The sequence below is a fragment of the Anastrepha obliqua genome, chromosome 3, assembly GCF_027943255.1.
Source record: "Anastrepha obliqua isolate idAnaObli1 chromosome 3, idAnaObli1_1.0, whole genome shotgun sequence".
NCBI lineage: Eukaryota > Metazoa > Arthropoda > Insecta > Diptera > Tephritidae > Anastrepha > Anastrepha obliqua.
Genome location: NC_072894.1, coordinates 38601547 through 38617350, shown reverse-complemented (window position 1 = coordinate 38617350; position 15804 = coordinate 38601547). Strand labels below are relative to the sequence as shown.

The window sequence follows — 15804 nt, the reverse complement described above, 5'->3', positions numbered from 1 at the left end:
AACTAAAAATGAGATCCAGCCTTCCGTCGCTCAACTAGTCATCTTTTGACGAGGCGCTTGAAGAAAATTAGACTAGACAGATGCAAGCAACTTCTTTGGTGGCACGCGGTCTATGACCATGAAAATATTCTTTTCACAAAATCGAAAGTTTTTATTGTTGAAGAAGTTTTTAATAAGCAAAATGGCAAAATGTTTTACAGACGCAAAAAATGTTGTTTCAAGGGTTCAACGTAATGGTTTGATGGGGAGTGTCTTGTAAAGCCGTTACATCTTTTCATTTCTGCGAAAAAGTGGTTAAGATCGGGCAAGTTGTACGAGGATGTTTTGGAAGTTGAGCAGAATTCTCTTCAATGAGGAGCGTTGGATCTTCCAGCCGAATTCCGCTCCAACTCATAGACAAAAACCACCGAGCAGTGGCTAAAAAACAATATTCCTGGGTTCATAATCGTAGATGATTGGGCATCTGGAAGTCCAGATCAGAATCTATTAGACTACAGTTTGTGGTCAGAATTAGAGAACATTGCTTGTCGAAGACCTCACAGAAACTTGGAGAGTCTCAAACAATCTTTCGTTCGAGCAGCGAAGTCAAAATCCATGAAAACCGTGGGTGCTGCAATAACTGAATGGCACAACCGTTTGAAGGCTTTGTTTAGACAAATGGTTACCGTTGCGGATGAAGTTTTAAAATTGTTTTGATTAAATAAAACTAATTTCATTAAAATAAGTGTTATAGGTTCTTAGCTTTAACGGACTTTTACGGACTACATTAATTATCTGCTAACAAAAAACATAAACAAAATTTTGTACTAAAAAAAAAGATATTTAGTACAAAACATAATCAACTAGAATATAATGAATGGACTCAAAGTGATAATAGAACACAATAAAAAAAAAAAATAAAACTTAACTCATGTTGGTCTTAATATTCTCAACTGGGTTCGCATCCGCTCCGCCAGCTGTTGAATTTTGCTCCATGCAATTTTTAAAGCTACCACCAATTCTGTTTTATTATGTATACGGTAATTTTTAAATTTTTGTCCCAAATAACTTCAGACGTGGTAGTGATTGTGGTGGCGTTGCAATCACTTGAGAACAATTGCAAATCAACTTACAGCACACAACGTGAGCCTTGCACTTCGAGTTTTTAGTAAAAAATAAAATCATTTTTTTATTCCAAGTTTTCTAGCGTTCTTCCTCATATTTGTTTTTAAAAGGTTAAAATTATACATATTGTACATATTGCCCACGATAGTATGAAAATTACCTGGTCTAGCTGCAGATATTGCACCTCATACCATTGATTTGTATCTCATGGTAGAGTTTTCTTGGTGACATAGACTAGACTTCTGAAGCATTAAAAATTAGGGAGATTCTTGCGAATCTGCAAAATTGAGCCTGCAAAAATTGAGCCTAAAACTTAAAATAAGTAAACCAACGAAAATCAACTGTTCGAGGAATTCCGCAACTCAAACGGCGCGATTTCAAACCGAAAATGAAGTTGGGGGTAGTTTTTAGCGCAGAATATGTCAACATTTCATAGGGTGTCCCATTATTATTTTGGGGCTTAAAGTGTGTATTTTTATTAATATGAGCCCTATTTTTTTTTAATATTAAACATTTTTCTAAACCACAAATTATTTTAGTTGCATATATTTTTATTATTTTACTACTAAGTTATAAATTTATAAATCCATACTGTTCCAATATTTCTTTGAACCACTGTAGATATGTTTTGAGTACTGGTTAAGGTTGTGTCGCATTTAGCTGGTCAAATATCGCGCAATTTTTGCTTAAGTACCTCATTTGTAATGAATAGATTGTGGCTTGGAAGGAAAACATAGAACACACACACATGCCAGGTGTGGTAAATAAGTTTCGGGAATTTAATTACCCAACATTAATTTGAATGGCACCTCGACAATTTTTTTGTGTTTAACTTAAATCGACCGAGGGTGTGCAATGATATGAGGCTTAAAATTACTTTCCTCTAACGTAGCAGTATAATAACGGGTATTTTCACCGGAGGTGACGCAGGCAAACTGCTGTCAAAACACACAATTTTCACGCTCATGCTGGTGCAATATTTACGTTTTTATTAAAAGCAAGATAAACTTCAATTAAAAAAGAGAATTTTGAGTTATTTCAATAATTTAAAACTGAAGCCGTAGTTATGTCTACCTAGTATGGAAAGTATAATATATTGTAACAAATGAAACAGCCTTTGACGGTTGGAGGCATTGGAAGCATAATAGAGTAAAAAATATAGTCAAAGAGGCAAGCTCGACAAATACTGAAATGTGTTGGACGCTTTTTTTAAGTATTCTAGAACGGGTCGGTTACCACACAAAATACAAAAAAGGTGAAAAAGTCCAGTTATTCAGTGTTATATTTTTGATCGAATTTCAACATTTCTCCTGCCTTATTAACTGTTTATAAGAATAATTGGAGAACTGAATATGAACGTAATGCCCTAATTGCGCTATAATTGAAATAAACAAGATATTCGATTTTGTCCTAATTTATTTCTCCTTCAACACAATACAAAAAGTCGCAAAATTAGTCAACCAATTTCGTCTTAAATAATTTTTTTACTAAATAAAATAAAGTTAGTTTTTACGAAATAAAAATACAGAGATGGAAGTCTTTATTTTGGCTTTTACGAGCTCTACTGCTTATCTGGATGTATCATATACTGCGCATGTGTAATTTACAAGTGTCCAACATGATTACGTAGGATGCCACTTGCAAAAATTATACATCTTCCGATAGAGTGCTTAATTTCGCGCCACTTTGTATATATCTTTCTAAATATTTTCACCTCTTATTTCTAATGAAAATGTTTTCTTCATTCAGTTTCGTTCATTTCTAGTATTTAGAAATAAGTTTTAATGATTTAATATTCTACAGATGCTTGTATTTTATAGGCTAAAATAAAAAAACTAAATGATGGCGTACAATACAACACAATATTAAAGCTGACAGCGAGTTACGCCACAATACTGCTATAAAAGGGCACCACGCACATTAGAGAAACACGCACGGTGGCAAGTGTAGCATCGGAAGAAAGAAGTGGATGATCAGCACAGAGCGACAACACCAAACAGTTAGAACTATTCTTCGTAATTTTTGGACACTTAACCGCACACGTGTGGCGTTAGTCCATTATACCCGAAATATTTTACCCTGATTTTTTTATGCTTTTATTTACTTCAATAATTAATCAGATGTTTTGGTTTTTTTGGTTGTGTACGTGTCAAGAGGCGGCGTAGCCGAATGCGTTGGTGCGTAACTAAAATTCGGGAGTGCACAGGGTCCAATCTCCGTGAAACACCGAAATAAAGAAACTATTTATTCTAACAGCGGTCGCCCCTCGGCAAGCAATGGCAAATCTCCGAGTGTATTTCTTCCATGAAAAGGTCCTCATTAAAAACCATTTGCTGTTCGAAGTTGACATTAAACTGTATGTCCCTCCATTTGAGAAACAACATCAAGACGCACGCCACAAACAGAAGTGTACGCGCTAATAACTTATTTATTCATTTCGGTGTCAGTAACAAAACCGTATACAGGCGAGCACAAGTTTAGTTTAATGGGAGAAAAAAAATTTGCAAAACAAGATAATGCAATAGATGGAACTCTGGATGAGATATTACGAGTAAATATTACGAGTTTCATAGATTGAGAAATATCTATATAAAATTGTGTGCATTTTAAGGTAGTTCATAAATCTTCAACTATTCTGCTAAACTTTTTTGAATAAATAGTTAGATTATCTACCTGAATTAAATTTGATAAGCTTAGCATTAGATTTGAGCATTTCATATTAAAATATAATCACACTCTTCTATGACTTTCCCTTGTAGTTAGTGCCGCAAACTCATGAGATTTCACATTGTGAAGCATTGAAACTGTCTATTGTAAAAATCTCCAGATGTAATTAGATGAAAGAAAATTTCTCAACGTTTCTTCGCTTTATTTCGGCGACGAAAAAAATGGAGTTATAATTATCTTTATGCAAGTGGTTCAAAATAGTTCACATCCAGGTTCAACTCGACGTCTTATATGACTTTCGTCGACGGAATTAGTGCAAGGTAATCGTTGGACTCACAGCTTTATTTTATTTATTTTTTTGCGCTATTTTAGAGAGCAAGATCCGAACTACAAGATTCACCAGTCCTGAGGCGCTGTCATTGTCCGCGAGAGGGCCAAAATACCAACAAGTCTCATTCGGGCAGCTTGCGATTCGTTTCTGGACCGTATCAAGGCCATAGTGAAAACAAAAGATGGTCATATCGAGCAAATGTAAATTGATTCTTAATTTTGTATTATTTTCACCTTTTTTTTACTTTCAATTGAATAAAAGTAATTTTCCAAACTAAGTGTATGGCTTTTTAATTAGTTCGAGTGCTAAACCCTGTAATGTATAAGTTCAAGGCCTCGATTAACTCATTATAAAACCTCTACGTTAGAAACCAGATCGGCCCACGAACTTTTCAAAATTCGCTTGATCATGTCAGCCACATAGCATTTCATTAGATGAACTTTAAGATTCAAATTGAAGGCATAACAACTTAAGATCTTTCTAAACTTACAGAATATAGATGTAGACATTCATATTCTAGTTCTTATTTCGGCTGAGCTATCCCAAATTTCATTAAACCAGCAACCAAACTATTTCTAGCTGTGCATTGTGAACCATCAGTGTACGATTAGTAGCTGCGCTTGCGTCACTGCTTCTGACATGCATGAATTCCGTTTTGATGGTGTTATTTTCAAGACCGTTATTTTCTTTTTGATGATCAATTTTATTTAGTATCATTTGCAAGTAATTCATCATTCAGTTTATGAATAAAGAGTGTGGTATCGTCAGCGTTTTGTTTCCTTGTTCACTCCTCTCGGGAGCATGGGGCCTCGACAAGACTTGCTTTGGTTTCGTTAATCTATTTGATTTCTGACAGAGTAGGTGTTTAGCATACCACTGTCGGCGTATCTAATATCATTTATAACCAGCGCATTAAATTGTATGCCCTCATGTGAATTTCAAAGATCTTCTTGAATGATTTTCTCAGGTTTTTCAATTGGCGCGGGTCGATTTTGGCGCCCTGTGGCAGCCATTTTGTTTTGGTGACATCTGTCAAATCTTTTGTTTATTATTCAGTTGCTTATGCCAAATCATCATGGCAAGTTACACGATTGAACAGCACGTTAAAATGATAAAACTTTATTATCAAAATGAGTGTCCATTTTTCTATAGACGTGGTGGCCCTTCCAATTTCTTATGGCCCATATTGAACCATATGGACCTAGACGACATGTGGTTCCAGCAGGACGGCGCTACGTGCCACACAGCAAACGCCATTTTATTCCATTTCAACATCTACCCGCCCTTATTGAAAAACCCTTTATAAATCCTTGCTAACGACTTCAAGAATGAGGATTTCTTGCGATTTTTCTTTGTCAAAATTAATTTCAGCCATTAGGTTCCAATAAAGGTTCGTTAAATATCAAAACACCTTTATGTCGGTTGCATAAAGCTTGACGTATTATCGGTCATTACTTCTTTCTAAATGAGAAAACACCTCTCGTTACGGTGAATGCCAATGACATCGATGATATTTAATTTCAACAAGAAGGCGCTACTTGCAACATAATTCATTGCAATACCCAAGTCACCATTGAAGACAGATTTATTCTAAAAAATTGTCAAAAAATTCGAAATTCCGAAAATCACATTAAAAAAATAAATGCTTGAACCTTGACACTTTAACCTCGATTATAACAAAAAAAATCATGGCACCAATATTTCTCTTTTATATTATCATTTTAATTCTGAAGTTCTTAAAAAATACCCGTTACATCATATCTCACTAAAGATTTAGCGTAAAACCTTCAGCTCTCATTACATCACACAACACATAGAGAGTTTTGGAAATACCGAATAAGTCTTGTCAAAAATTCTGAATCCTTATTTGAGCATCATAACCAATGACTTCCATTATTCAAGTAAATTATGGAATATCAATAACACCCACTTCCTTTGATAAGGTTTATCGATATATCCATCGGATTCTACTTACGTTTGTGTGTGAGGAAGTATGAAAAGTTGGCTTAACGCACATTTGCCTGAGAAAATTGCGTTTTTGGCGCATGTAAATGGAATATCCAAAAGCCAATGGCAGTTTCGTTTTGTAAAAGAAATATTTGAAAGGCTTAGGCTTAAACAAAAATATTGAATGCATATAAATATTTATGTATGTATGTATACATATATGTAAATACAGCTCAATGCCAACATGAATTCATCTGGCTTATATTTCGAACATCATTTCACTGTATCGTTTTCCGCACACGCTTTTATGATTATGGTGTTTGGAGTGAAAGTAATACGGAGGTCATATACGATTTACATATCGTTTGGTATGTCATCAAAATGCGATGCTTTCTGAAAGCTAAATAAAGAGTTTCTTCCTTGAGGGAAACTTTCACATATTCCACTTTATTTTTATACCCGCGCATTTGTGCCCAGCGGTATTTTAATGTTGTTCACATAAAGTTGAAAGAAGTCCCACTAGATATATACATATACTATACACGTCCACTTTTTATATGACCCTCTTTATATTATATGTCTGTCCCTCTGATATCACAAGCAATGCCTATGAGGTTGTTTTATCCAAAAAATCAACAGTCAATCCAAATAATATTTCACTAAAATGTGCGCGGGCATATGAAGCTCCGTCCGTACCGAATTCAGCACTTTCTTACTTATTTTAACTCATTTTTGCACCGTTCGGACTGTGATTGTGTGCGTGCGCCATTATCTGAATGTTACATCGACATTATCGCAACATTTTCGACGTCAAACTGTGCAAAGAACAAAATAATAACAAAGGGAAATAATAATAATAACAAGAGCGCAACATTGACAGTAAAATAACAAAACACGGAGTTGAAAAACAAAAAAATACCACAACTGCAAACACAATCAGTACACCGTATGAACATACACATACATATAACTTTATGAAGCAAAAATGGAGTGAGTTGGTTCACTGACCCGAGGGCGGCTTATGATATGCCTTATGAAGATGTACCTAGGACAAAGCGTGTGTTGTCTTCAAACTTACAATAATGGAGGATCTGAGCGCCAATAAATTCATATATGTTGTTGAAAATATGGTTTTGGTTATTATATTAAAAATTAAAAAAAAATAATTGATATTTTGATAGGAACAAAAAAACTACTACATGTACATATATACTTATAGATATATTCTACTATGTAATTGACACTTACACCCTTTATTGGTTATTTGGCCTATTGGCCTACTTTACAATCCTGAATTTATATAGTAAAGAGGTATAGATTAGAGGTACATTTTCCAATAGGATTTTTTTGACAAACGACTTTTGATAATAAACGACTTTTTGATGTCGGATATTGAAGCCCGTGATCTTCACAATATTTGGTTCCAATAAAACGTGCTATTATTTGCGCTACAATTAGCAATTCCGTCTCGGACCAGTGGATTTGCCATTAAGATCATATGATACCACACCTTTGAACTTTTATTTGTGGAGGTATGTAAAGCCTAAATGCTTTGTGGAAAACCACTTCGATTGAGACATTCAAGTTATTTACGAGTGAACGACCAAAGTCCTCCAGCGAGCCATTCCAAATTGGTGTTTGCAGATTGCCGAATTACGGCACAGTTGCGAATTTGCGGCCAACATTTGAAGGGAGGATTATCTTTAAAAATAATTGTTGTGAATGGTTCTACAAAAAATAATAAAGATTGGTCAATCAATTCGGCGAGGCTTGGGAGTTTGTTTGGACCCATTAGGTGGCGTTGGGATATTAAAAAAATTCTATTGATGACCCTTTGGAATATATCTTTTATATACACCTGAAAATAGAAACCAGAATATAATCATGCCCAGTGGCGCTACCAACGAAATATTCCAAAAAGTCGTACCTATGGTCCCATTTAGCTCATAATCGGGATCTATTTTAACAACTTAATAATAAATTGAAAAATCCCGGGCCCAACCCATAGATGACACTAGTTTTATTATATTCACCTCTTTTTCAGTTAGTACTAACCTCTTTTTCAGTTAGTACTAGCTGTTAAAATTTCATGATATTGTATTGATTATTACGCGAGTTATTGGGCTAAGAGTGACGTTACTTTTGTTATTTTCAAAACAATCGACAAAAAAGAATTTCGTGTTTTAATTTTCCACTGCTTTTTGATGAAGAAAAATACCGTTCAAGCAAGGCAATGACTTGCAAAGTGTTATGGGGACTTCGTTCCATCAGAAAAAACAATAAAACAATAGTTTTCTGGCTTCAAACGTGGTGTAGAGACACCGATGATGCACAATGCAGTGGACGTTCAAATGAGGCGGTAACACCAGAAAACATCAAAGAAATCCACAAAAGCGTTTTCAATGCTCGAAAAGTGAAGTTGCGTGAATTAGCTGACATCATAAAGATATCAAAAGAACGTCTTGGCTTTATATTGTATGAGCATTTGACTATGAGAAAGTTCCGTTTAAAGTGGGTGTCTGGTTTCATCAACGTTGAAGGCAACGCGCCTTGTCACAAGGCAATCAAAACAGTGGCAAAACTGTTCGCTGACCTAAAAAAAATGCTCGGCGCTAGAATGATTGTGTTGCTCTTGATGAAAATTACTTTGATGAATAAAGCTATGTTTATAAAGCTCAATGTTTGTGGGAAAACTGTGCCCACCACGAAAAATTATTGTCGGAAGTGAAGAATATTATTGAAATTTTATTATATTAATATATATATATATAATAATTCAAAATTTGTATTCTGTTCATAGGTTTTACAATTAGAGTTTACTTGTTTATAAGGGAATCGTATATAGGGATTATTTATGCACTCACGACAAGATTAATTAAAATGCTTTACTAGAGAGTAAAAACTTTTAATGAAAAATATTTAGAATAAGAATTTAAGAATAATAGGAAAAAGAATTTTCGTTTACATAATATATACAAGATAAGACTCCAATCACGCCAACAACAAAAGTTTTGGGTGCGGGAATTATATTTAGAACGACGAAAGCCTGGGCACTTTCAGGTTTATGCAAACTTGCAAGAGACAGGGAACAAATCAAGAATGATGTATGGGTATGTACATATATGTGCGTCTACGCTTTTCAACGGGATTTATTAAACTTTCTTCGACATATTGGGTACTCGAAAAAGCCTTTTCGTATTTTGTCAATAGATGTCGTTGGAGTCAGCTATCTCCAGTGCTACCAATCACATTGTGTCATGTCATATGGTGTTAGAAAGGTGACATTTTAAGCTTCATTTAACCAAAAAAAATTAAATTCGGAGAAGTTGAAAAAAAGTTATAGCTGTTCAAAAATGAGTGAAAATAATGAAGAAATTCGCTATATTTTGAAATTTTTGTATAAAAAAAGGGAAGAATGCCACGCAAGCCACCAATGAAATTTGTGAAGTTTACTAAGACGATGCTGTATCAGTTCGTGTACCACAAAAATGGTTCGCTTGCTTCATTTCTGGATATTTCGATGTGAAAGATGCACCTCGCTCCGGTCGACCTATCGTTGAAAAAGTCGATGAAAATATGGAAAAGATTAACCAGGACCGTCACATAAGCTGCCATGACATCGACAAGGCACTAAACATTCATCATCAAACGGTTTTGAACCATTTAAAAAAGGCTGGTTACAAAGAGAAGCTCGATGTTTGGGTACCACATGAATTGTCGGTGAAAAATTTAATGGACCGAATTAACATCTGCGATTCTTTGCTGAAACGAAATAAAATCGAACCATTTCTGAAGTGAATGGTAACAGGAAACGAAAAGTTTTTTTTTTCCATTTTTCTTTATTTATTGAATCTTTCTTGTATAAGAAACTAACTAACTAAGTTTACAAATCTTATATATATTACTAGAGTAATATGTTTCCTTGCCAGTGCTAAGAAACGAATTATTTGCTCAAATGAACATATATTTACGTATATGATTAAATCGGTTGTGAATCTCCAATTCTTCATAGCTGGGAGCTGGAAAGGACGGGTTTCCAGTCTCCGATTCTTCCTAGCTGGGAGCCGGAAAGGCTTAGTTTCCAGTCTCCCTTAGAGCTTCCGTTGTCCCTCATGTCGATTGTGAAAATGATGTTGGTTTTTTTTTCGAATGTGATAGATGTGGTTGGAGGAAGTTGTCGACGGACTCTCGTGTGAGATGAGATCATTAAGATAGTGCAGACTTGAAGATGTCTCTTTTTTCAATCGTGTGTGACCTTCATCTAAAAGTAGATTTCGCGCTAGTTTATTGGGATGGTCTTCTAGCTTTTGTAGGTATTTTTTGCTCAACCGTGCTATTTCATCGGCTACACGAGGTATGCAAATATCTCTGTGAATGTTAGCGTTCTTTATATACCATGGAGCTCCCGTGATTATCCGCAAGGCTTTAGATTGCACTCTCTGAAGTTTTTCGATATTTGAGGGCGTAGCCGTTCCCCATATTTCTATACCATATGTCCATATTGGTTTTAGCATGGCTTTATATAGTAGCACTTTGTATTCTAGAGGTAATGCTGATTTCGAATTAAGTATCCAATATAGGCTTTTCATTTTAAGCTTGATATTCGACACTTTCCTTTCAATATGATTCCGCCATGTGAGTCTTCTATCTATGTGAATTCCGAGATATTTTATTTCGTTTTGCTGTGGTATATTCTGGCCATTTATTGTAACTGCAGGGCAAGTTTCTTTTCTTAGAGTAAAAGTAATATGCACGCATTTGGTTTCATTAACCTTTATTCTCCAGTTTTTAAGCCATACTTCTGTTTCAAGTATATGCCTTTGTAATATAGACGTTGCTACTTTTGGGTCTGTGTGAGTGCAAAGTATTGCAGTATCATCGGCAAATGTTGATGTCATTGTTTGGCTCGTCGTTGGCATATCAGATGTGTATAATACATATAAAATAGGGCCCAGAACGCTGCCTTGTGGAACTCCAGCGTCTATTCTACAATGCCGAGAGAAAAAATCTTTTTGCTTTACAACAAATTCTCTATTGGTGATATAGTTTTGCAGCAAGAGGTGTACATTCGTAGGCAGTAAACTAGTAATTTTGTGAATTAGGCCGCGGTGCCATACCTTATCGAATGCTTGTGCTACGTCTAAGAACAGTGCAGTGCAGTACTGTTTTTTCTCAACGGACTTTCGTATAAATGACACAATGCGATGAACTTGCTCAGTTGTACTATGTTTTGCTCTGAATCCAAATTGGTGTTGAGGAATAATATTGTTATCTTGAATAAAGGGCATTATTTTCTGCAAGAGCAACTTTTCAAATAGCTTTAAAAGTATGGACAATAGACTAATTGGCCGATATGAGGATGCTTGGCTTAAGTCTTTCCCAGGTTTACCAATCATAATGATTTGAGATAATTTCCAAGCTTTTGGGTAGTAGGCAGTACGAGAGATGGCGTTAAATATGTGCCTGATATGAAGAACGGCAATATTGGGAAGTTGATTAATTTAAGTTGATTAATAACTGAGACTATGTTATTTTTTTTAAACTTTATTGGCTTTTTTGGTGGTTGCAATATGTCTAGTGGTAAACAAGTAGTTGCAGAAGACTGATTGGGAGTGAAGACAGATTGCAGATATTCAGCAAATACACATCCTTTTTCAGAATCCGTACGTGCCCAATTACCATTTCCTAGCCGAATTGGTGATTCGTACTGTATGGGCCGATTTATATTTTTTGTGGCCTTCCACAATGCGTAATCTGTTTGGTCCGTCGGAGTAAGATTAGAAAGGAAATCAGTAAGATGCCTCTCCTTTTCTTTTTTAAGGGCGCAACGCAACTTAACTGTGTATTCATACAACAGTTTCTTGTATTTTGGAGAACGATATTGTTGCCAAGACCTTCTCAGCTCTCGTTTCTTTTTAACTAAATCTTCTATAGTCTCACCAATGTTTCGCTGAGAGTTAACACGACTTTTATTATTTGTGGCCACTGCTGCCCTAGTGGCTCTATGCATTAGTTCAGTCAATGTATATATCTGCCTATCGAAACGAAAAGTGGATCAAATACCACAATAATGTACGAAAAAAATCATGATGCAAGGGTGGTCGCAAAGCCAGGATTGTCGCCTCGAAAAGTTATGCTGTGTGTTTGGTGGAATTGGAAAGGAATCATCTACCACTATGAGCTGCTCCAGCCTGCTCGAACGATTGATTCTACACTTTACTGTCAACAACTAATGAGATTGAAGCAAGCAATCGAAAAAAACGGCCAGAACTGATCAGCGGAAAGGGCGTCGTTTTCCATCAGGACAACGCTAGGCCACACACATCTTTGATGACTCGGCAAAAACTGGGAGAGCTTGGCTGGGAAGTTTTGATGCATCCACCATATATCCCTGACCTTACACCATCGGACTACCATTTGTTTCGGTCAATGCAGAACTCCGTTAATGGAGTAAAGTTGGCTTCAAGAGAAGCCTGTGAAAATTACTTGTCGCAGTTTTTCGCTAAGAAACCACAAAAGTTTTACACTGATGGAATAATGTATCTAGAAGAAAAATGGCAAATGTGGTCGACCAAAATGGTACATATTTGGTGTAATAAAGTTCATTATAAATATAAAAAAAAAATGAGTTGAAGTTTGATTAGAAATACGAAAAGACTTTTTCGACTACCCAATATAATCTCTATAATATGTTTAATCGAAATGCATAAATGAACGACAGCGGTGTTCATTTCCTAATATCCCAAGCGCTGCAAATAGAGCACTGAAGCTTCGCCATACTTCAAGCCCTTGAAGTCAATCTGCCATTTGGTCTCATTTCATATATTTCCGAATTGCTTTATTCATTTTGGACAGGCCAAGCAAGCAAAGCCAGTCTGCTTTGGGCCAGCACCTTTATATATATAGGTATATAATTGGCGCGTACACCCTTTTTGTGTACGAGTATTTGGCCGAAGCTCCTCCTCCTATTTGTGGTGTGCGTCTTGATGTTATTCCACAAATGGAGGGACCTACAGTTTCAAGCCGATTCCGAACGGCAGATATTTTTATGAGGATCTTTCTTCATGGCAGAAATACACTCGGCACCTTTAGCCTTAGAAATAATCGCTTGAGTGAACAAACCTCAACTAACAAAACCAATTATTCAATGCATGAATCTGCCACATGCCTGACTGTGTAATAATTACAACAATATTAGAAATTTTAATGCTGATATTAAGAAATTAAAACTTTATCTTTGGGAAATTTAACTAATTGTATTAGTCTGTAAGTCATCTCACTGTTGACTGAAATAAATAAATAGTATGCGATATATAATCATACTTTTAAATTAGGTCATAAAGAAGGCATTTGAAAAAACGCGAATTTGGTTCTTAGAAAGTCGCCCGAAGTAAGCTTTCAAATTAGGGTGGCGATAACAAACTTTTTGTCTTGCTACTCCGTCTAATATAAAAGTATACCCATACATAGGTATACATATTTCTATGTGAATTAACCGACACACATATTTCTTTATGCATGCAAAAGTAAACAGATATGGCTAAAAGTTTGTTGAATCGAAATTAATGTGACTTGCATACATAGATATGTATTTATGATTCCATTGACATGAGTTTACATACAATTATTGCATGACTCGCTTACGATTGGACTATTCAGACCAATAGTTTTGTATATTCAACAAAAAGTAAATGTTTGTAAGTGAGTTTATAATACACATCTACATATAACGACATAATAAATATGAATGTTGCTTATATTTACTATATGTACGTACCGAAATTGATTCCCTGCCCGCACCAATCGATGTTGCTGGATCCAAGCGCTTCCAACTGTCAAGGAAATCACGTACAAAACGCCGATTAGTGTCAACAATACGGAATCCGGTTATATTGATAGCACCAAATTCGATGATTTCACTTTCCCAACGATCATCCATTACCTGAAAGAGATCCAATCAACGCAGTTATATGAAAAACAAAAAAAAAGAAAACAACGCTTCAATAAAGTCACAAAAAATATCCTCACAATCGCATGAGCACACAAATCGGATAAATACTCGCCACAAAACAAAGATATATTTATATATGCATGTATTGTATGTATATATGTGCACATGTATGTGTGCTTTTCGAATCGGCATGACTTTTGGCAGTTTGCTAAGCAAAAATTGGCACGTAGTGCTCGGTCCAATGGCAACACGTACAACATGGATAATTGGTTATTAATGTGGTTTCAAACATCAAAACCGCTGAACAAACCAAAAAAGCCACACAAATCGTTTTGTGGGTGCCCTTACAAATAAAACCGAGCCATAAAAACAAACGAAACTAATATAGACCAAACTATACACATCCGCACATCATGCCACATGCCAACTTTTGCTTTCGCTAAACGAATATGTGTGTATGTATGTATATAATTGGGTGAGTCAGCATGTTCCGCGCACACATTCACCTTTGTTCATTTGTGGTTTGGCAGTAATGCACAACGATTTATTTACTTGGCTTTAAATCTAGGAGCGTGCCTTGAAATGAATATACGTTTGTATGTATGCATTTATACACACATAAATACATATATTGATTGCTAGCGCGCGCATGGGTGTATGGGTATATACACACATGTGTGTGTGCATATATGAATGTATGCCAAAATATCGCTTACCAAACCGCTTAGCAAATAGTGATACGTTCTCCGTCCCAGCGATATATCGCGCACATGTTGAATGAGTATCTGCTTGGCCATTTCCGTTGGGCAATCTAGCACGATATATTTGTTAGTGAAACGTCGCAAGTCCTCGAGCGTATGCAGGAAGTCGATGGCCATTGTGATATTTGCAATGCGCTTTACCATTTCCACTTGAAATGACTCGTTGCCTGGCTTGAGCCCTTGGTAAATTTGCTGCAGCCGTAAGAGTCCTGAAAAATGAGAAATTAAATATGAATTTTTTTTTTATTATACACTTTTTTTATATACATTTTTCTTCAAATCTACTCATATCATAGTTCGAACATTCTATTTTTGTTTATTGTTTTTAATTCAATGGATGTTCGAATTCAATAAGTCAAATTACCAATGGCATACAAGATGTGGCTCTTGAATAACTAAACTTAGGCAGTATAATATTTTTCACATATCTATATTATTATTATTATTATTATTATTTATTGTTCGACTTTTTTAAAATAAACATTACATTTCATTTTTAATCATTAACATTAGAACGTACGACAGTGACACTAGGTCGTTTGTCGGAAGAAAAAAGAAAAAAAAAAAACAAAATCTTACATTTTACATATGTTACTATGGTACCATGTATTGAATTCGTTTAAAATTAATTTTCTATTGTATATTCTATAGCACCAGTGATGAACTTAAATAAGTTATTATATCCAGAAGAGCCAATACCATTTAAAATGTCTATGATTTCATCTCGGTTTAAACTACAATATATTTTCCAAAAAATCTTTGACGAATTCTTTTAAGTATCGGGCATTTTCCTAAGAAATGTGTGATGTCTTCTAATTCATTTAAGTTACATAAAGTGCAGTTTAAATCCCTTTGGCTTCCCAAGTATATTAAATCACATCTGGCTTTCATAATCCAAATAATTTTATAGATTCCAGTATTATCATTTAAATAGCTTCTGGCGTTGTTATGGTCTAATTTCTTATATAATCGGGTGCTTTGGTGTGCCCTTTCCCATAAAGTTCGAATATTCGAATCATGAAGATTTTCTATTATTGAAATTA

The 15804-nt window shown here is 35.2% G+C and overlaps 1 protein-coding gene across 2 annotated transcripts in view; it reads right to left on the bottom strand.

Annotated features, from left to right (window-relative positions):
- Positions 1–15804, bottom strand: part of LOC129242423 (glutamate receptor 1) — a 219166-nt gene that overhangs the window by 88159 nt on the left and 115203 nt on the right. For both annotated transcript variants that reach the window (XM_054879050.1, XM_054879051.1), the window contains exons 5-6: positions 14717–14970; positions 13827–13991 (exon numbers count right to left, since the gene is read on the bottom strand). In XM_054879050.1, the coding sequence (XP_054735025.1) occupies positions 13827–13991; positions 14717–14970 (419 nt within the window). The remainder of the gene's footprint in view (positions 1–13826; positions 13992–14716; positions 14971–15804) is intronic.